This window comes from Spea bombifrons, chromosome 2 (genome assembly GCF_027358695.1).
Source record: "Spea bombifrons isolate aSpeBom1 chromosome 2, aSpeBom1.2.pri, whole genome shotgun sequence".
Classification (NCBI taxonomy): Eukaryota; Metazoa; Chordata; class Amphibia; order Anura; family Pelobatidae; genus Spea; species Spea bombifrons.
Window position 1 is genome coordinate 47,172,975 of NC_071088.1, and position 23,630 is coordinate 47,196,604.

Sequence of the window (23,630 nt, forward strand, 5' to 3'; positions counted from 1 at the left end):
AACACCCATATTACCTTACTGCCACTGTACTGAAGGTTAGGACAGCCTTGAGCAGGATAGGCTGGAAGGCCGGAGGTGTAATTATTGGAAGCAGCTGCGAAACAGTAAACCAAGGCCAAATCGCTGCAGAAAGACAAGGTCAAGCCAAATCGCCAAACAGCAAGCAGGGTCAGGACAACCCGGGTCAAATGGAATAAATCACCAACATACTATGGGAACAATGCAGGCACATTACACGAGGGCATGATACTGAAGGTATGTTATTGTGGATAAACACATCCACACTCACATACCCAGTACACCCACACACACACAATATACATAGGCACTAACATAAACATGCACACTAACATGACCATACACACCAGGATACACACACACTAACATATTCAGACACACACTAATATAGCCAATTCCACACACATGCCCTCTGAAGCCCTAGCATGTCTTTAATGCAGCTCATGGCTTCATTGAATACACTGGCTGAGCTTAGGAGGCAATCATTGAAGCACCTCCACATTTGAAAAGCATCTTCTGGAAGCGGTCGTATGGGGCCCCCACATTTGTTTTTGGTGTTCCTGAATGCCTCAATGCTGAGCTGAGCAAAGAAAGCAACCGTTAATTGCTTTCTCTAGTTGTTTAACATAGATGTTGAAATTGTGCCGCTCAATTTAACTCACGGTTTTAAAAGACCCTTTCATAGGGCCCTTACAGCAACCAAGCATTATCTATTTTGGTCCATCAACATTATCAATGGTTACACTGAGGGCACCAGTACTTGAACAGTGTGACACTCCTAATGAACTGAAAGAGCTAAGACAAGCAACAGCTTTACAGTGAAATTTCTGCCTTCCCAGGTCTGTTAGGCATGGTAAGGCACCTTTTAGCTAGAGTTGGAAGAGGAGCCCGATATGCAGGAGTGATGAGGAAGTCCGGGGCCCAAATAAGCTGGCAGTGAATTTAATGGCAGGGTCAAGAGGCAGTCCGGGCCAGTAGGCAGGCAGCGAGCAAAAGGCAGGGTCAAGAGGCAATCCGGGTCAGTAGGCAGGCAGCGAGCAAAAGGCAGGGTCAAGCCACCCTACCCCTCAGGCTAGGTTGCTTTTGGGCTATGGCCCTGAAAAAAGGTCCTGGATACTACAACCTACTAGCCAGATCTACCAGATCTACCTTTTGTAAAATTCCCAAACCCTGGCAGGGGCATGGACTTGGCTAGTAGGTTCTAGTATCCAGGACCTTTTTTCAGGGCCATGGACATACCTGGGATCTTCCTGGCTCCGGCTACCCGCTTGTGTGTTCCCATCTTTGATTCTGCATTCTTATTCTGCACATATACCATCAGATTACCTGGTTTGACCTTGGCCTGCTTCTGACTTAGTTATTCGGATTCTGCATGCCTGTCATCTAATCTCCCGGTTTGTCTCAGCCTTCCTCTGACCACGCTTTTTGTCTCGGGTGACTGCATACCTGCCTCTGAGTTCTGTGTGTCAAATACTGTCTCAGGAAGGCTTATAAACAACCTAAATACTTGAATTACTGATTACCCAAGATATATCACAGTACCCTCATATATTATTAATATTAATAATAGTTATGATGTTACACCATTCATCATTAGAATGCATCCACACAAGTATATGTTTTGAGTATGTTTCCCCTTCCCCCCAATGGGTGACCCTTCTCTTCATATCGTATCATTTCCTTCATTTCATCAACTTTATGTAGCCATCCACTGATATATACGAGATGTTTTCCAGTACCTTGGGATTGTGGCTAATGCAGCCAGTATCTCAAAAGCAATTTCTTATATTCCTTCATGGGTAACTAACTGTGTTATGCACCAAAAGAAGTCAGACTGGAAGGGCAGTCCAAGAGCTGGTATGCACCTTATCACCATTGCCCAGAACAGAGCAACTCTAAAACACATACACCAAGTTTGCAGAAAGGTACCATTCTCTTGTTGGCACCACCAGCAATTTCCCAAGCACCCCGGAACAAAACGTCTTAACTTAAACCCCTTAAGGAGAATGGGTTGACCTTAGGAATAATGCATTGTGGGCTTTGTCATGAAGTGGTTAATAGCATGTAATATCATTGTATCAATGATTTAAAAGAGAATTCTTGATAGGAGCTTGCAACCGAGCATTGTCTGACAACCAGGAAGATCTTGTGTCACCCTGCTGGGGTCACCTAACTACTTTTCTCATTCCTTGCAGAAGCGTAGTGTTTGCTCACTGTAGTTAAAAGACTATACATGTTTGAGATGTAACGGGTCAGGTGTGTTTATTGATCGCACATATTCTCAAACTCTGTCAACGAACAGGAAAAAGCTGGTAACCCCCCTCTCCCAACTGTGACCTGGTGATATTTCAAGGCACCAAAGAAGGGGCTAGTCTTCCCAATAAGTAAAATGTTTGTGGTTTCTGTGCATTTTGTCTTTTATGGATTTTAGGGCTATATAACACTGTAACACCTTATAGAGGCTAAGACAGTGAGGGAATTTAAACATGCATGAGATAGGCGTAAAACTATCCTGAATTTAAGATGAGACCGAGGACTGATTAGGGTCTGAGTCTTATCTGCCTTCAAATTCTGTTTCTATGTAACACTGTAACCTACCAACATAAGGCGTACATGCAGGGTATTCAAGTAAAACAATGCACAGTCTTTTCTAAAGAGGGAAACTTGGTAGATATGTAAATAAAACAAACCATTAAAAATATAGTGAACAGCACCATTTTGCAGTCATCCATAGTTTATATAATGAACAGATCAAAACCAAGATCGCAACGCAAGAAGGAGTGGTTGCATTGTCATAACTAACATGGCGTGTGCTTGAATTATACCAAGTAATTAAAGTGACAGACAAGCTTACTCAGCAGTGAGGTTTAAGAAGCTTATCATTCCTCCTTGTTTCATACAGAGCTATCGTCTGCAATTTGGAATGTGGAGCATTTGTCACCTGAGCACCAGGAAGTTCCAGTAAAAAGAATAGTCACACTGCACCTAACCGAATAAACAATCCTTACTTGTTTTCTGCTGTTAATGGACAAGTAAAAACAGAATCGAGTAATCCGACTTGTATATATGCTTGGAATGAGCAATTTACAGTGAAGACAAGAAAGCAACATATAAGAGATGACTATAAAGTGCAATGAAGACTGGATGGCCTCTCTGCCACCTGGTCTCAGTACGTTGCCCTTGTCCAATCTGGCAATACCAGGTATTTTTCTTTCTTTCTTTCATTACTTATGATGTAGACATGCGGTTTTATGATAAAGAATATATGCAAAATAATATTATAATTTGTTTATCCATAAGCAGTATGGACTGTACAGTGCGCATTTACTTTTTTGTAATGCTTTTACAAAGTTTCTTTGATAACTAGTGTAATGTAAAGTTGTAGTTGTAGAGAAAGGAGTTGCCATTGATAAACTTACTATGCACTTTTTCATATTTTCTACCATAAATTGTTTTGCACATAGTTTGTCATAGTTTCTAGGGTGTTTACCTTAAATGTCGTTAAAGGAAACTTATGATTTTCCTAACCATAAAATGTTTGAATGTGTTTTTTTGTTTTGGTATAAGCTATAATGCAATTAAAACATTATGTTTTTACAATATGCATTACACGGGCTATCACCTAAATACAGAGTTTAATTGGTTGGATTTATAATATCTATATCCTCCAGCATATACACTATAATAGCTTCCTCATTACTTTGAGCCGCTTCATAACATTCATTGGTGGCTTTCGATGTTACACTTGGTGTAACGTAAAAATGAGAAAGGTTTGCAAGGGAGGAGGCACTGAGGGGGCAGACAATCTTGGTAACTCCCTTGTACAATTGTATCTGTGCAAGTTTTCTTGAACTCTAACAGATTGCATATTCCCATGTCCATTTGCCAGAACCATGGGCATCCACAGGATTTTTTTTACGGGGGGAGGGGCAAATATCCTTCGAACCTTTGTTCTCTCTACCTCCTTACATCATCTCCATGACCTACCTTTATTTGCTCAGGAGAGGGGTTTCCTGGTGAGAGGCAAATGCTATTAACCCGTTAATATGAAATATTATATGACCATGATAGTAGTAGCTAAAACTAGCACGTCCCTGTGCAACATGAGAACTATTTTACAATAGCTGGGGTGGTAAAGATTAGCCACAACTGTCCCAGTCTCATTTGGGGCCCTCTTCTCCTTTTGCACCCCTTTGTTATTGCGCGTGATTTTTAATTATTTTACTGCCTTTGTTATAACAGCGCTACGGAATCTTCTGATGCTATATAAATAAATGTAATGGTGTTCAGCCAGTTATGGCTGACAGTATCTCATGGGAGCTGCAAATAGTGTGTAGTGTAGGCCACCCCAACCCCAGTCTATAACTACACGTTCCGTGAAGTTCACGCAGTGATATGTCTGCTGAACAGGGGTGTACCTAGAGTATTTGGCACATGGGGCTGATCCTGTATGTGGCAGCGCCCCCCACACACACACTTTAAAACTGCATAGCTTCTATCTTTATATATTGGCGCAGACATTGATGGTGGTACAGCATTACTGTTATCACTATATACTGAGGCAGACAATGACAATTTACCTAATTCGGAAGTATTTACGTATTTAAGAGTTAAATCGTTCCTAAATCAAGCACGATTTAAGGGTAACAGAGATATACAAGGGAAATTGGAAGGTATATTTAAGAAATGCAGTATAAAAAAAGCATAGATGAGATTGATCCAGAAAAATTTTTGGTGGGATGGTCAAGAGATTTGAGATCAGAGATTCAACAGCAAGAATGGTACACTGCAATAAAGTGCACATATGATATTATACATTCCATAGCAATTAGGGAAAATTACTTTAAACTCGTACACCGATGGTATTTGACACCTACAAAATTGAAAATTATGTATCCAAACGCATCAGATATTTGCTGGAGGTGTAATAGGGAGATAGGTGATTATAAACACATTTGGTGGTGTAAAGAAATAAGTTCCCTTTGGAAGGGTACATATGAACTATTGGAAAAAATAGATAATATAAGATTAAAAAAAATATGAAGATCGCTTTGCTACATATTCTCCCTGTAACTTTATCTCTGGAAAGAAAAATAATAATAATACATGCGTTTACGGCTACAAAAATATTAATTGCACGGTCATGGAAAGAAAATAAACCCATAAGTAAGATACATTTGGAAAAACAATTAATGTTTCAGCTGCAAATGGAGAAAGGTATGAGTTGGATAAGTATATCTCACAAAAGAAAATCAGATATATGTATGGACTGGATTAAAAAGTTACAAGTATTATGAAACACTTGAGTTGGAGGTTTGCCCTATACCCGGCTTCAAATTCTAGTTTTTTTTGTTTTGTTTTTTTTTCCCGTTTTTTTTTTTCGTTTTGTTATATGTTTATGATTATGGTCTTGTTTTGGTGTTTGTATGGTATATTGTAAAATATGTTGCGTTGTGTTATATGGAAAATCAATAAATATGAATTAAAAAAAAAAATAATAATGTATGGACATATAGCATTGCAGGTATAGATCAACTGGAAATCACATAAAAAATCAGAAATGAAGGTATAGATAAAACCCCCTAAATTACAGGCATAGATGACAGCCCTGGTGTCCACACTGCCCACACAGAACCTGACCAGCACCCAAATTACACACACATAGGATTTACCATCTTTGTCCCCAAACAGCCCAGCATGAGTCAACTTTGTCCCCAAACAGCCCGGCCTGTGCCATCTTTACCTTTCCACAAATCAATTATACATCTATGATACACACAAACACTTTTACAGTCACTCACTAATTCACACTTTCATTCTCATAATTAATTCACACAATAATTTATTCTCTCACTCATTCACACAAACTCATTAATTATTTTCCTCAGACAATTCATCCACACATTCAGTCATTCTCTCACTCATTCACACAATGCACCCATACAGTAATTCATCTACCCCCTCTCCCTATCTACCCCCTCCCTCCCCACTATCTACCCCCTCTCCCTTCCTTCTCACTATCTACCCACTCTCCCTCCCTTCTCACTATCTACCCCCTTCTCCCTCCCTTCTCACTATCTACCCCACTCTCACTATCTACCCCCTCCCTTCTTACTATCCACCCCCTCCTTTCTCACTATTCACCCCTCTCACTCTCTACCCCCTCTCCCTTCTCACTATCCACCCCCCCTCTCCCTCGCTTCTCACCAGTGGCGACTCTAGAAACAATATATAGGGGGGGCACACAAGATACCACTGCCAAACTGGGGGGCATTCATAATTTCCAAAAGTAATGTGCTATGGAATTCTACTTTTGTTATTGGGCTAAAATAATACTTGATCGTTCAACATGGGAAGCCTGAAGCCACAATTGAGTGCGACTAATCCTTGAAATAAATATTATAACACAATAAATAACTTTTCCACTAAATGATTTCAGGGCCTTGAACGTTTTGTCCCCTGAAGTCACTACAACTTCAGGAGGGCCTTTTATCTCTGGATAAATATAAATTAAATAATTCCTACTTTAAGTTAAGTGCCAGGAAACAGATGACCAAACACACATACCAACACAGGCTCTGTCACACCAACACCCAGACACACACACCAGGACAGGCTCTGCCACACCGACAACCAAACACACACACACACCAGGATAGGCTCTGCCACACAGACACCCACACACATCAGGACAGGCTCTGCCACACCCACATCCAAACACACACACCAGGACAGGCTCTGACACACTGACACCCAAACACACACCCTAGTGATCTCAGCACTGAAGGTATGTATCAAATAAACAGAATCAGACATACAAATCCTGTATTTGCAGGTATACAATAGTATATGAAACGTAGCATTGCGGGTATAGATTAAATAAATACATGGAAACAGCGTTGCAGGTATTAATCAACTGAATAAGACATACAAACACTGTATTTGCAGGTATACATAAATAATGTATGGAAATATATAGATATGGATCTACAGAATAACGCAAAAACCCAGCTTTGCAGGTATAGATCAACTGGAATTCACATAAAAACACGTCATTAAAAGGTATATTTAAAACCCCCTAAATTACAGGCATAGATCACAGGTTGCACACCCCAAAGCCAGCCCTGGCATCCACACTGCCCACACAGCAATCACACTCCTATCATACCCAGGCAACCAGTAAATGCTGGTACCTAGGCATGATGGGACTGTGCTTGCTGTGATTGCTGTTAGCAATCACACTCCTATCATGACAGGTCAGCCAGTACATGCTGGTACAGGGTGGCTGTAAGTGATGTCTAGACCCCATACTGCTGGCAGCATCAATACACAAGGGGGGCAGCTAGCTAGGTTTCAGCATGTACTGGCTGACTTGGCATGATAGGAGTGTGATTGCTAACAGCATCATGCCTAGGTTCCAGCACTTACACATCCATGCTATCACACACCCACTCATTCATTCATATACTCATTCATTCACAGATTAATTCCCTCAATCACGCATACTCATTCAAACACCCTCCCCACCCCCTTACCTGCACTGCAGCTCCTCGATGCCGCTCACAGACTTCAGCAGAGGGTGCGGCCTCCCTCTGCGTTCTCTGGTACTGCACAGAGGAAGCAGGACTGGAGCAGAGTCATGTGATGTCACATGAACTCTGCTAGGTTTCGCTTCCTCTATGCAGTACAGAAGACCCTCCCACAGGTAAGTAGCAGTACTCGAGGTGCGGCCCGCGTAAGATCGGTTGCCCTGGCTGCCGATCTTACGCGGGCCGCACCCTCTCTCTCTCTTCCGCATTAAAAAAAAAGAAAAGACGGGATTTAAAGTCGCATTGTGACTATATTCCAAATTCGGCAGGGGGGCAACAGGGGGGGGCAAGGATTAACCTAGGGGGGCAATTGCCCCCCCTTGCCCCCCTGTAGCGATGCCACTGCTTCTCACTATCTACCCCCCTCTCCCTCGTTTTTTACTATCTACCCTCTGCCCCTCTGTAGTTAAAGGCAAACAGGTTTTGTACTTACCATCCTGTGGTGGGAGTGTGACACCTCCGTCTTCCTGCTCTGCCGCTTCACTGCTGAGCGCCGGAGTATGACATCATATTCCGGCGCTCAGCATTCCATGCCGGCACCGCAACGGAGTTAGAGGCCTCACGGGGGAGACTGAGGGGTGCCAAGCGGTTGCTAGGCGCCTCTCTCTCTCCTCCGCGTAAAAGAAAAGTGACGAGGCTGCCCGGGACCCGGGCAATCCGGGACATGTGGTCCCCCTAGCCGTGGCACCCCCCTGATGAGTGGCACCCGGGGCGGACACCCCCGCTAGGTACGCTACTGCTGCTGAATATTATTGTAGATAATATTCAACAAAAGTTAGTGTTTGTACTGAAGACTTATTGCAGCGTCCCTCAAAGCCCCACCTACAGTTACCAGCTACTATTCCTGCTATTGCTGGCTCAGTGTCGTAAGAGTTGCAGTCAAGAAAAGTTAATGTTGGGCTGTGTAGCATACTGAGGTATTACAAAAAAAGAGGGTAGTTAGAGTGGAGTAAAAAAGGGACATAAGTGCTTGGGAAAAAAAAGACACTTAGTAGGCAAGGACTCCGTGTCTATAGAGAAGCAGCTGCCAGAATGAAAAGGAGGAGGCCAGCTAGAAGAACAGAGACAGAGAGCAGACCAAACCACCAGGTATTTTTTCTGCCTAGTTAACCTACTCTAAACAGCCTACTGTTTCTCGCTCCCTTGCTGCTTCTTCGGTCAGCCTCCAGATGCCAATACCCAGAGCATACCTCCCAAGTATCCCAGTTGTCACAGGACTTAAATGTATCATGGAAATATAGATTTTAGCAATGCAACCCATTAAATGTGTATTTAAATTGCTATCCTAATGGATCTACTAGCCTCCACTTTATAACTTGTTATACTGATGCTGACCAAGATGCAGCCATTTTTTCTCTCATATTTTCTGGTGGCAGCCAATGTTCCCTCTAATTTTTCTTGGGTGGTGTGCGCAGAATATTTCTGTTGTGCAAAATTTTTCCCAGAGCCAAAATTTTGTGCGAACAATATGCTTCTACAGGCCATATAAAATCAAATAAAAATTTTATTGGGAAAAACTGCATAGCTTCTGTCGTTAGGCAACCATAACACCTATCACTATATACTGAGGCACACATTGACTGGGGTACAGCATAACACCTATCACTATATACTGAGGCAGACATTGATGGTGTTGCAGTATACTGCTATCATTATATACTGAGGCAAATATTGACAGTGGTGCAGCATAACTGCTATCATTATATACTGAGGGAAACATTGACGGTGGGGCAGCATAACACCTATCACTATATACTGAGGCACAGCACAACACCTATCACTATACATTGAGCCAGACATTGCCAATAATGTAGCATAACCCCTATCACTATATACTAAGCCAAACATTGATGTGGTGTAGGCCTACCGCTTCAGTGTCTGGCTTAGGATATAGGGATGCACCAAAATGAAAATTCTGGACCGAAAATTCAGCATTCACTTGACCGAAACTGAAAATTACACACCAAAATTGCACAAACAAACAACAATATATATTTATATATATATATATATATATACATATATATATATATATAATTGCTAACAGCAATAACACTCCTATCATGCCCAGGCAGCCAGTACATGCTGGAACCTGGGCATCATATTAATATGATTACAGCCTCCCTATGCCATGCTATCCCCCCCCCCTACTTACACATCCATGCTATCACACACACACTCATTCACAAACATTCAGCATAAACTACACCCATTACTCTCACACACTTACTAATCCACTCTCACTTAATGTTTTCCTACCTTTCCTCATTTACTTTTCCTCCTCCTCTTCGTTCTTCCTCTTGCCTCTTCTTCTTCTGTGTCCTGTCCTTCCGGACAGGACAAGTATAAGACTCTATAGCAGTTTTTATTAGCTTTTGTAGATGAGTAAAATATCTTTCAAATAAAAGTCTGAAAAAGTCCTTTTTTAAACTGTCCTTTTTTATAGTAAATAGATATGATCAAAATAATGGTGTTAAAAGAAAGCCCCTTTTGTCCTAAAACTATATAATTTGTGTTACGGTAAATGAGAGAGAAGAAAATTACAGCTGAACATGAGCACCGCAGACACGTTAAAACAGCCATTGTCATGAAGGGTACAAACATATAAAAACAGCTCAGTAACCCCCTTAAGGGGTAAACGATCTGTTAGAGGGAGGGGAAGTCGGCAGAGCGTGAACAGCGGAGGAAATAGATCCTAGAACCCAGGGCTTCACCCAGAGGCTGTGGATCAAATCCAAAGTGTTCCTAGGTATGCTATCATATCTGAAGGTATATGTATCTTTTTTAGCCCCACTAAGCCTTTACAAAGAACCCCATTAAAATAAACCCATAATAATAATAATAAATATTCTTTTTATTACACTTATGAAGCAAAATCAGGTATTACTCATAAGTATCTCTCATTTTCTAAAATAGTAAACTTCAGCAATATTTTGCAAGGTCAAAATATACACATATAAAATATTTGTATAACATGGCCCATTGTAGATGTCTGGACCACAACAGCAATAAAACATAATTTGATGTCAGATGAGAACAATTGGGCCTATCTGGTCTGCCAATGTTGTAAAGACTTAAACCCTAATTGGTCCTTGGTCTAGTCATTGATTCAGGATAGCTATATGTTTATCCTATGCATATTGAAATTCCCTAACAATATCTTACGTCCAACACTTCTGCTGGGAGGCTGTTCCAATTGTCTCCAACCCTCTTAGTAAAGTATAACTTCCTTACATTGTATCTAAGTTTCTGTCCCTCTAGTTTTAAATTATGAGCTCTTGTTCTAATATTTCTCATTCGTTTTTAATAAACTTTCATCCAGTACTTAATTAAATCCATTTATATATGTAAATATTTATATATGTATCCTGCTGACAAAGATGAGACCAGACTGTCATAAGACACCTTCTCTCCTCTTGATCACGGAGCACAAAGATAATCTTTAATAAAATAGGCAGCTTTTTGAGCTGCTTTGCCTCTGCAAGGGCCAGGTGAAATGTACTATTGTAATCCATGTGTAAGTGGGTGATCAGTTCTGTACTTTCCTTAATATAAAAAGGCTTTAATCCCCATTGTTCTACGTCAGTATGCCTCTTTTTGACAATTTAATCAAGCTGATTACCTGGTGCAATAATTCAATTAATTTACAATATGTATAAAGTAACGTTATTTGACATTTGGATGTTAGTGTAGCAGGATTTTATGGCTGGATTATTGAAAGAGATTTCTGCTAAGAGGCTAATCTTGTAATTAGAGGATCTATTGTAGATTGTTAATGACCTGAGCCCAAGGACTTCATTTATGATTCTGCTAAAATGTCTACCCAGTTATCTAAATGTAAAGGTTATGCTGGCATTTTGTATGTGCTGAAAATGTAGTTTAAAAAACATCATTTTTATAATTGTAATCAGTTTTATTTTTGCAAGGGAATGTTCAATCACATTCACAATAAGTGCTATACAACTGTGTACAGTATGTGGTATATATTATTTTGTATGTGGTATGAATTTTTTTATTATATAATTACCTACATGTCTTATCCGACTTGTCTTTATTAAAACACTTTGTTTAATTTTAACAAAAAATGGTTTCCAATCTTTTTTATGCATAAACAATTTATAGTATAGAACATAGGTACCTATAGAACATATGTACCTATTCAAACGGAAAAAATGGGTGCATGCAAAGAGTTAAAATACCAGCATTTGAAATACCCTGGGCTGTCTAGTTTTCAAAAATATATGATTTAATTGGATAAACTGAATTGGCAGCTTCAAAGATCTCCTAAATAGGACATGGGGCAGAATTGTCACCATGTCAAAATTTCAATTTGAAAAACTTTTTTGTGCATGTAACGGGTTGACCAAGGGAACTGTAGTCACTCCCATAATCTGTGGGTAGCAGTCTTGCTTTCAGTCCTCCCCAGTGACGGACAGTTCCCAAACACACTCTGTCACATATCTCCTTTTTCGGGAGGAGATTGATGTCGGAGAAGACCCCAGACGGTTTTGCACCAAAGTCAGTCTTTAGATCTGGACCACCATTGCCAGCCACAAATTGGTACTTTCAACAAAAGAGCATTACTCATCCAGCCGCACTCTGCTTCTCCCAAATAATGTAACTGCCGCTGGGAAGAAGGGCCAAATGTGCCTTCTCCCTGGTGTCCTCTCAGCCACTGGGGAGAATACAGAGAGGCTGGGGTCCCTTCCATATGGGTTCTGGGCTGACTGCCCAGCACCTCTGGGGACTGCAGGTGGCGACCGTAGTCCAATCCACCTGCATGGTACAAATGTTTGTATGATGCACTGCGAGGGGAGAGAAGCCACATGCATCTCCTCCTGTATACTCCATCTGCTGGGGAGAGATGGTGATCTGCCACTCTCCCATTGTCAACACTTCTGCTGGGGTTACAAGATCCATAGAAATCGACGCCTCTGGGTAACATTGTGGGGGTAAAGCTAATGGAGCTGGGGTGACAGAGGGGAGCTGGGGTCACAGAGGGGAGTGGGCAATGCTTCAGCTGCATTTGTAAAATCCAGGGGCACCGCCAACTCGGGGGCTGCCTGACCGGACCCTCCTTGGTTGCTGTGGTCAGGCTTGGGAACAAGGGGACGGTGTGGTCAGAGGCCAGCAGCGCTTTGCCTTGATGTCTGCAGTTCAGCTGGGGGATCTAGCTGTGACATGCAAGGGGGTCTCGGTCAGTTTTTGGCCAATATTGCGGGGAATAGGGCAAAGTGTCTGGGGTGGGGGAAGGGAACGGGCAGAGGCCAGCTGCGTTCTGCCCGGTTGTTTGTGCTTCTGGTGGGGGCACAATCCTCACAGGCTCCACCTCCTCTGGGGTACGCTGCTGAACACGGTCGAAAAGTTCTCAGTAGGCCTGCTCCAAGATCCATTCTTGGTAAACCAAACAATCGAAATCAGCCCACAGGTCGGGCAGGTAACAGGGCACATCTGCGAGAATCCCTTCCCTGAACTCCCGGATCTCCTTGCATCAATACTTCCATGGGCTCTTAAATACTAGGTCCTCCTGTAGGTTTTCCATTATCAATCCGGGCCGCCGAAGTCATCGCCCTCTGGCAGGTAGTCATCCTTCAGCTCTGGACACTGGACTGTGCGGCCTGCCAATACAGGGCCCGGTATCCACAATCCACAGTCATTTCAAGTGGAAGCAACTTCTCCAACTCAGCCACCTCTTGGAGCTGTTCTCCCAGGTACGGCATTTACCAATCTAGTTGTAGCACGTACCATTTCTTGGAGGATGGGCGGACCATTCCCCGGACACCCTGATTCACTCTGAGAGCCTCCATCCAGGCATTCACGTAGCTCGCAACTCTGCTGCACACCAACACGTCTTGTAGGGTTGGAACCATCTTAAGCTTGCTGCTTTTATACCCACTGGTACTCTGCTGGGACATTTGCAAGGAGGATCCCGCTTCTGCCACCAATGTAACAGGTTCACCTAGTGAACCGTAGTCACTCCCAGAGATCACCCAGATGTATCCTCGTTGTTGGAAAAATGCTTATGTTATCGTAAATATTATTGCTGACAAAAACATTAGGTCTAGTCTATGATATATGCACGAGTTCGCGCCAACACATCTACTCTATGTTATTCTATATATATATATATATATATATATATATATATATATATATATATATATATGTATATATATATATATGTGTGTGTGTGTGTGTGTGCAAAGGGTTAAGTCTAGGCCATTCTTAATTATGCAGCTTAATAGGCGTAACCTGCTTGAAAAGTAGCCATTCAGAATGATGCATGCTATTAGACGTAGATAAGATGCTATATAAGCCATGTAATCCAAACATGTAATTAGACAATGCTTCGATGTATGTGTGTTGTGTGCCTTGTCTCGATTATGCGCATGATCTAAATAAAGGAAAACTCTTTCTGAGGAGAATTCGACCATTAATTCAACCAACACTCGTGCTGTCCCCGAAATTCGCTTCCAGCACCAGTCAGCATGCACACCTTTAAACCCTGCTTTGTGTATCCAATAAGTAGACACAACTACCTTTAATTGAGTACAGCAGAAATTAACATTTTATTGAACAGAATATAGCATATTTATCCACAGAAACATCAAGACAACAACCAGGTATTTAACAGAACAAAAGGGCTCAATCACATCAGTACATGATCGAAGTACATTACACAAGATTAAGACTTAACAGAACAATTACAAAATTAACTAACTTAAGGTTCAGGGAAACAATGACTTTGTAAAGGGCCTCCTGTGGTGTGAGCATATATCTTTGTAGATATCAACCTGCATTTTTACAAGTGACCACCCACACTTCCCCCACAGGAGGAACCATGACCAAAATGCCCAGGCTGAATGTGGGCAAGTGTCCACGAGACTGCAACTCTCAGGAAGGGGATGTGTCTGGCCCAGCAATGTAGTTCTGTCACAGCGCACTTCCCAAATGTGACATATTAACCACCAAACAACCTGACAAACCCATATATGGGTGGTATCACTGGTATACACAATTAAAATACTAGCATTCGCAATACCCTAGGATGTCTAGTTTTCAAATATATACCGTATATATAAATTCAACTGAATGGCTTAAAAGATGTCCCAAATAGGGCATGGGGCAAAATGACCACATCTTAAAAAATGGTTTTGAAATCGCAATATGCTACTTGTACTTATTGCCCTATAACTTGCAAAAAAAACATAAAAACATTGGGTAAACTCAGGACACATATTAGACTCTATTTACAAGGTTTTTTTTATTAGCTTTTGCAGACGACTTTATTATTATACATTTTATTGTAAATTAGATGATATGATCAAAAATGGCATCTAAAGAAAACCATTCTTGTCCTGAATAAAAACAATATATAACTTGTGTGGGTACAGTAAATCACAGCTAAACATGAGCACCGCAGATATGTTAAAACTAGTATAAAACCTAACTAGGTTTTAACCATAATTCTGGCGTCCAGTAATGTTTTGGGATGGAATTTTATTGTTATCATAACATAATAACAAGACAAAGTCACTGCCATGTTAGTAAATGTTATCATTCTTTGGGTTATTATGCTTCTTTTTAGGCCACAGATTTCACTTTGGTTTTATTAATGGGTCTGGAAAATGTTGTCACAATATTTTTATACATTCCCCAGTCATTTGTTTCTGTTTTTTTTTTTTATTCCACAAGAGGAGATAGCAGGATGCAACTTTTATGCTGCGGTGTTAAGCAGCCCCCAGAGGAATAACAGAGCACAATTTATTATTGAAATGCTGAATATCTGGGGTCAGTGAAGCAAACAAAGTTTGCTTTTGTGATTCTAGGAAATAAGGCATCAATATTAAACATTAATATTCTTTGTTTTGGTTAAACAATGACAACCTAATGTTACAGTATTGTGGGTTTGGAGCCAACATATTGACTCTTCCCATGTTGACATGAAACTAAGTAGAGCAAATAAACAATTAAATTGCCTGGTAATTGTTAACCTTCTGTGTATTAAACAAATTAGATGTTAGGGTTTATTTTTGTAATATTGTTCTTATTTTAACATATTATATTGCTTTCATATTGGAAATGGCCATCAATGATTACACAACCTTATTTTTTTTTTAGGCTCACACGATTCATTTAGCTTTTGGGTTGATGAAAAGTCTCCAGTTGCACCAGACCAGGCAACGTCAATTAAACGTTTAGCAAAAATATCTTTGGTGAAAAAATTAATGAAGAAATGGTCTGTTACCCAAAATTTAACATTTAAAGAGCAGCTGGAGTCAGGCATTCGCTATTTTGACCTACGTGTATCTTCAAAACCAGAGGAAACTGACCAAGATATTTACTTTATACATGGCTTATATGGAATTAAAGTATGGGATGGACTAACAGAGATTAATCAGTTTTTGACAATTCACAAGAAAGAGGTTGTTTTGTTGGACTTCAACCATTTTTATGCAATGGAACATGAGCATCACTTGTATCTTGTTAATCTTTTGCAAGAAGCTTTTGGAAGTAAACTATGTGCTGCTGAATGTGTAGAGAACATTACACTACAACATCTGTGGGCTAAAAAATATCAGGTAACAAAACCACAATTTTAATTCAAATTTTCATGTTGTTTTGGATTCTTCTCCAAATAATTTTGTTGTCAGCTATTTGTTTTTGTATGAATATTTTAAGAATTAAGAAAAGGTTATTGACATAGTTTTGTTGAACTAGAGATATAGGGAATGTAGGATGTTATCTAATTCCTGCCACAAAGTTGTGAGCTGCCATTCAGGCGACTACAGTTTTGCAAAATGTGAAGCATAGTTGCTGAATAAAATATGCATCTGGGATACAACTGAGACAGGTCTCGGCCTATAGATAAACATGATGTGATTTGTTAATAATAGTAAAAATAATTAAAAAGGGTCTGCTGATAAGTCAACCACAGAATGTCACTGTTAATAGAAGTTTGCAGTTTACAAAATGTCTTGAAGTATCACAATGTACAAAATTAATTGGGTAGGTGGGATTGATGAGTGCCCTAGGTGTGACAAGGCTTTCTTCCACCTGCCCATTATACTTTGCAGGTCCTTACTATAGAGGTTGATTCATTAGGTGGCCATGTAATACGTTTTTCTATTTTTTAATCATTAACTACAATTATTACATCTTATATCAGTAATCAGACTCCAGAACTATAAATCAATATAGTGCCTGGCAACTAGGAGACTCCAGGTGTAATAGTGAGGAAAAGTGGAGGGAAAGTGAGGTGAGCCACAGCTATAAGGTGCAGTAGGACTTGCGAGCAGGGCTCGCTCCACCAAATGTATCGGTTTGTCTTAGTCTGTCAATTCTTGTCTTGTCATATCCCTTGAATTTATGTATTGTATTAAGCGCTGCGTAAACTGTTGGCGCTATATAAATAAAGCATAATAATAATAATAATAAAGGGTTGTTGTGTTGGTTAGACATAGCCTTAAAAGTGGGAGCAACGGTTTTCTTAAATGTGCATTCCGGTCATCATATGAATTTTATTTCACGTGATAGCTGATTTCAATTTTAGTTTTTATTTTTGCATGTAGATATATATAGATGGATTGATCAGTATTTTTTATGCATTTGATGTTTCTGTCTGGCCCCTCAGCATTGTGCATGTGCCAGTCCTTACCTCCAGCAAGGGCCAGCACTGGCTTGTGTGAGAATTTCAAGGGGTCCAATGAGACCCCGTCCTCACATGTGGCAAATCGTGGAGAGAAGAGACTTAATACACTGCAACTCTGGCAACTTGTTTTTTATTTGCAGGTAAAGAGTTTATATTAAAGTAATTATTAAGTAATATTAGGGGACAATTAAGGCATTGTATGGATCTTAATGTTAGCTGAGTGTCCTATATAATTTAACATTTTCTCACTTTTCAGTGCTTACAGATTTAGCACAATCCCCTAAGCATTTGCCTAAATGTGCAGTAATACTGCAGTACAGTGAAGTACAAATGCAGTAAAACTGCAGTAAAAGTGCAGTATTGTAGTTTTTTCATGTCCAAAAAACTGCAGTATTACTTCACAAAAACTGTAGTAATTTTTTGTAAGGGATACCCTGTACCTTCTAGGCTTTTAGAAGATATGTTTGGCCGAATATGCACACTAACACTATACACTACCCCCACACACTCTAACTGAATACGTTAACACTGACACACTCGCTCTAACACTATAACTTTACAATCTTACTCTAACACCATACGCTTACACACACACATACTTTAGCACTATATACTCACTGTAACACCATATGCTTTTCTAACAGCATTTAATAACACTAATTTCACACACCTTGTATAGAGCCTGTCTTCAAAGCAACGTGCACACACAGTGCAAGTGGCTTTGTTTCTTACAATTTATGAATGCATATTAAAGTACTTTTATATGTATTCATCGTTGGTGAGGCTATTTAAGGCAGAACATAGTCCTTTTTAGTGTTAACATGCAATCTTCTGTTTTCCTCCATGCTCAAATGTAATCTTCCCGACCTGTATTTGTAGTTTTAATGTTAATGCTTACAGAGTAATTTAAATATTTATTATTGGCAGTTAAACTATAGCTATTCAGTTAGATTTGTATGTAGCTAGCAATTAATCAGTGATTTGCTTTTCTGTAAAGCTGTTTCAATTATTTCACCTTGAGATTTACTGTATGGCGGTTGGATATAAAGTACATACTTATGAAAACGGTGCAGTCTCTTGAGGATAGACGTGTATCTCAGCATACTTGTGACAGCAGGGAAATGATTCTTCCTAGTGAAACCTGATGTTATGATAGTCTTACACGAAAGGTTTGTGAGGAACAAATGTTCTATAGCCCTAAATGTCACAAAAAATGTATATTTTAATTTTACATAGGGCACAAAATCACATAACACTTCTCAGTAAGATCCCAGTCCTAAACCCTTAAAGCAAGTGATCTAAAACATTTGAAAGGAGTATAAACCATAAATAGTACAAAATGTATGGTTATTTAAATGATTTGTTCGGTAGTTGAGTGGTTAATGCAAATATGGAATATTATAATTTACTTTTTTTTTCTAATATAATTAGGTTCTGATCTTCTATCACTACAATATATGGAATGAATATTCATTTCTGTGGCCAGGAAATAAAATACCAGCACCATGGGCGAACACAACAAATGTAAACAAGTTAATTCAGTTTTTAGAGACAACACTTGGAGAACGCTCAAAAAGAGGGACCTTTCATGTTTCACAAGCTATTCTCACACCAAGGGCAAAAACTATTTTTCGCGGGTTAAAATCAGGATTGAAAAATACACTTGTTCACAGGTAAGTCTCTTTCTATAAAATCATTTTACTTGATATGACTACACAAAATCTCCACACACAAAAACAAGTATCTGTTTAGACCTTCTCTGCTACTATTACTACTTACACAAAGCTCTTCTAACTCAGTAGCCTAAAATGTTTTAGCTACTGAAGTTAGAAGGGCTATATGGAGAGTAGGGTGCTTAGGGATTTTTAGGAATCGCTAAATGAATTTTTAATTTAAATTGATTGATGTAGTAAAAGTTAAGTTTTAATTTTCAGTAAGTACTTACTCAATTAGTGTGTATAAAACATTCACACACTAAATTTAAAAATGGGAATTGAGATTGAATACACATAGTAAGATTTTGGTCACTAGGGTATAGGTGGTTAATGAAAATGACCTTTTAAACTAATAAATCTCTCCTCCAGTTAAGAAATGCCAAGAGGAATTGGCTCATGCTTGCACTTTTCCCAGAGCACCTCTACTAGATTGCAGCTGCCCACTGGACATTTACCTGGTCTGCCCTTGGCAGGCGCATAGTCTAATGTGCCCCAGATTAACTGTACCCACAAACCAACATTACCCCAAAAAGACATGCACACCTTTATTGAGTGCAAATATAGTTTCCACAGCTTTATTAACAATTTACAATATTTAAAAGTCATTGTCATAACAGACCATCACAATTACACAGTGATAACACATTTCCCCTTCATAAACAGTGACCCCCAATTATAAACATATTAGCCGTATGAACATTGGCAGCACCACATTAACCTAGACGAGCGAAATTTAAACGACCAATCAAAGATTGCAACCAATGCAAAGTCACCTTACAAGTGCCAATAACTTGTCCTGTGGAAGCCTACATTCACCTGCCACTGAATCGATCTCCAAACCTAAAAAAAACCTTAAACACGTGGTGGAACCTTCAGTTTTATTCGCAGCCAGTGGCATACCAAACAACCCTGTCAACCATTCCAGCATTCATAGCAAATAAACACGTTCCCCAGAGCCTTGAGGACCCACACATAAAAAATCAACCATAAACCGACTCCCAGATTCCACCTTGACCATCCACTCAATAAAAGAACTAAACTTCTCAAAATAAGAACAAGAGATAGAACAACCCATGGGTAGACATAAATCTACAAAATACTGACTCTCAAAACAACAACCAAGTAAATTGTGACAATCGGGATGAATTGGCAACAAACAAAAAGCCGATTCAATATCCGCCTTAGCCATAGTGTGTTCAGCCCTGCTCTCCTAACCAACTTGACAGGCTGGTCAAATGATGCATAAGAGACAGAACACAAATCACCATCAATATCATCTCTAGGAAAATCCAAAACCGACTTCAAATTATGACCACAACTAGTCAACTCCCGAACACAAATCGGAATGTAAAAACCAGAACGAAACCCTTCCATCAACAACCTAGCTGCTTCGCGATTACCGTAGCGGCTTAGCCACGGTAACATTGCGCCTAACCTCACTGGGGTTCGTCCCAGAGGAAGCAGCCCCTGACCCTGCAGCCATTGATCCTGAGGTACCACCTGACTTAACCTGCTACCTGCTGAGACTATGGGAACCTCCACAACAGGAACATTCGTGCTTGAATTTACAAGCTGACCCCCATTTACATTGACTGTCATTAAACAGCCAGCAGAAACCTTTCTTGTTACCGGCCAACGTAGAACCGTGCCCTCCCACGCCGCCCCCTTGCTGAAAGGGCTGAGCCTTCTGAGCCATCATAAGCTTCATCCACAACGGGAGGCTCATTTGGTCCCTCTGCATACCCGGTTTAGCCAATAACCGCTGGCGAAACTGCTCATCATACTTCCATCATGCTAAACCCCCATAAGTATGATAAGCCTCCCATCTAAATAACAAAAAAACAGAAGAGCACAAGTTAGTCGCCTTCTCCCCAATCACACTAGCCAGAATAGGACTTAGGAATTTTCCTATACCGCTTTTTCTTTTCCTCCTCCTCCTTCGCATCCTTCTTATCCTCCTCCTTCAAATCAATAAATTCCTTAAGCAGCAGGAGAGAAAAAAATCCACAAAATCACTTTTCCAAATTTTATGCTTAACCTCCTGCTTCAGATGAACCCCTAAAGGACCAGCAAAAGAAACATATGCATTCTGCCAAGCCGCATCCGGAATCCCACCTACCAACTCTGCCCTCTCACCACCAACCTCCGAAAAGCTCATACCAACCGCTGACACCTCACCGCTTGAAACACCCTCCACTTCTGGAACTGACAAAGAAGCAACCCCTGCTTGCCCCGATCCCGACGGAGACGAAACCTGACCAAAACACGTTACAGGACCCTTTCTCCAGAGACCCCCAACAAACTCCGCAAACCATCCAACAAACTTTGTGCATTCACCGAAGATTGTAACTCACCGCCTGAACCTCCAGCTGTAACACCTGACCTCGAGGCTGCGTCCCGACCACTGCCCTCCAGCACAGCATCTGGCAAGACCACACTCCTGTCACTCTCAGCTGCCACAACTGGATGTCCTTGCTGGTCACGACAACGCCCTCCGTGGACCGCTAGACCTAGAAGGAGTGGAAAGCCAAAGCAAAGCATGCAGATTCTCCCACGATTGAGAACTCTGCCTGACAGGCATTCAAAGAAACAGAGCTCCCCGTCTGAAGGCCTGTTGCAAACACCCTGGGGCCGCCACTGACCCTCTGCGAGTCATACACTGCGCTCACGTCACCAGTGGGGCCAACTGTCACATTCATGCCACCCTGGACGTCAGGGCCTGACACTCCGGTAACCATGATGCTCGCTGCCTCTGCTTCCGCCAACCTGACAGCACCTCCTGAGCTTCCAGGGCCCGCACCACTCCATACCTGCCAGGTCTTCCTCACCACTCCTCCATGCTGCCATCACCCGCTCCAAACCACGTGGCGTCCCCACCGCTCCCTCATATGCCAGCTCCGCTGCGACCCCTGCTGTTCTCCTCGCCTCTGTGCTGGAGCGATTCCTCACACGTCGTCCTCCCGACGGTGCTTGGGGGCTCAACCGCTCCGGAGGCCTCATTCGTTTCACAGGCCGACCAGACGAAGGCATCACACTGTCCTGCAACATGGGTGCCAGCTGCTCCCTTAACCACCCGGTCCCGCGCAGCCATCCAAATCCCCTCCAACAGCTCCTCAATCTCCTGCTCCATACCTATAAAACAAAGCAAAGGCTTCTCCAAACCTAAATCGTTCCAAATAAATAGACAACCCAGATTTGGAAAAACAGTTAAGTGAGTCTCTTACAAAATGGCTCCCACTTATATACCCCTAATGTAAGCCACACCCATAACAAAATTGCACCAATTAACTTAAATTACACCCTCATGCACACCCACTAGATCTGTCAAGGCCCACTCCACTAACCTGTGCTGCTCCATGGGCTTCATTATGTATGGTTTCACTTTCCAATGTTCTGAAACATATTTTTTGTGATTTTGACACTATTTATGGTAGGTGCTCTTCTTATTCAAAAATATACTCAATGTCCTCGGATTATGCTGAAATATGTTAAAAGTATAAAGCATCCATTGGTACTTGTATATTATCCAGGTGCCACCTGGATTATATTGTACAGGATTTACATAACACACCGAAAAGGAGCTAATCATTTTCTTTCAGGAAAAAAGTATTCTTCCATCCAAACGTACATGCACCAAGTGATTTTGTCCTCAAAAGACAGTGCTCTGTATGGCAATGCAATAAACATGCGTGCAAAAATATACCGTTACTCATACATAAACAACTGAGAGATTATGAGGTTCAGTTAAATGGTGTAATTAGAAACATTGTAAAAAAACTCTTGACCATTCATCCAAAGTTACTTAGCAAAATTTATGTGGTGACGACTTATGAAACAAAATAGCCTCCAGAAATTGCCATGTGTTAAGAAATTGAATAAATACCTGCATGTAACATTGTTGTTTCGTAAAAAAAATTATGTTGTGTATATATTATTTTAAACAAAAAAAAAAATAGGTGGCTCTTATTTAATATAAATCGACCACATCCAGCATTAACATTTTTAATTAGATGCGTCATTAATTTTTTGCAAGCCTTCACTTTTAGAAACAGAAAGTTTTCACAGTAAAAACAGACCTTTCAATATTCCTGCTTGTGATTGCTGACATTTTTGCAACATGTGTGCTTAAAATTACTTTTTATGAGGATGTGTAATGAAAATGAATAGTTTTTAGTTGGATTATTGGAGTAGAAATGCCTTTGATTTTATATTTAAACGTCTTCTTTATCTCTATTTTTTCTTTTAAATCCAGGAATCTTCCAATGATCTTGAACTGGGTAAAAATGCAGAAGCCAGGTGCCTTGGGTGTTAACATCATTACTTCGGATTTTGTAGAATTGGTTGACTTTGCAGAAACTGTTATTGGATTAAATTATCTTCTTTTAAAACGACAAAGAATTTAAGACCATAGCAAGCCGTTTTTTAAATTACTACTATTACTGTAAATACTAATAAAACTATATATTAAGGGCAGACAGAATCTATATGATGTCATATCAGTTTCTTAACCCTTTCGCTGCTAAGCTGTAAATTTCTTGGGAATAAACTATACAAACCATATATTGTTTTTTTTTCAGCACACCCAGTAGATTCCAAATATACCATTTTTATATGTGTATGTCTCATTAGGTTTGCAAAATAAAGCCAAATATGGGG

General features: G+C 40.5%; 1 protein-coding gene across 1 annotated transcript; it reads left to right on the forward strand.

Annotated features, from left to right (window-relative positions):
* Positions 1-2,923: 2,923 nt before the first annotated feature.
* Positions 2,924-23,630, forward strand: LOC128475312 (PI-PLC X domain-containing protein 2-like). Its single transcript, XM_053457794.1, has 4 exons — positions 2,924-3,220; positions 15,729-16,189; positions 18,691-18,932; positions 23,227-23,630. Exons 1-4 carry the CDS (start codon positions 3,136-3,138, stop codon positions 23,375-23,377), a joined length of 939 nt encoding a protein of 312 aa, XP_053313769.1. The 5' UTR covers positions 2,924-3,135; the 3' UTR covers positions 23,378-23,630.

What these genes read in the sequence shown, in the direction of transcription:
- LOC128475312 (XM_053457794.1), top strand. Translation starts at nt 3,136, where the DNA reads ATGACTATAAAGTGCAATGAAGACTGGATGGCCTCTCTGCCACCTGGT. An exon ending in TGTGGGCTAAAAAATATCAG is followed by an intron (nt 16,190 to 18,690) that starts GTAACAAAACCA and finishes TAATATAATTAG; the next exon opens with GTTCTGATCTTCTATCACTA. An exon ending in AAAAATACACTTGTTCACAG is followed by an intron (nt 18,933 to 23,226) that starts GTAAGTCTCTTT and finishes TTTTAAATCCAG; the next exon opens with GAATCTTCCAATGATCTTGA.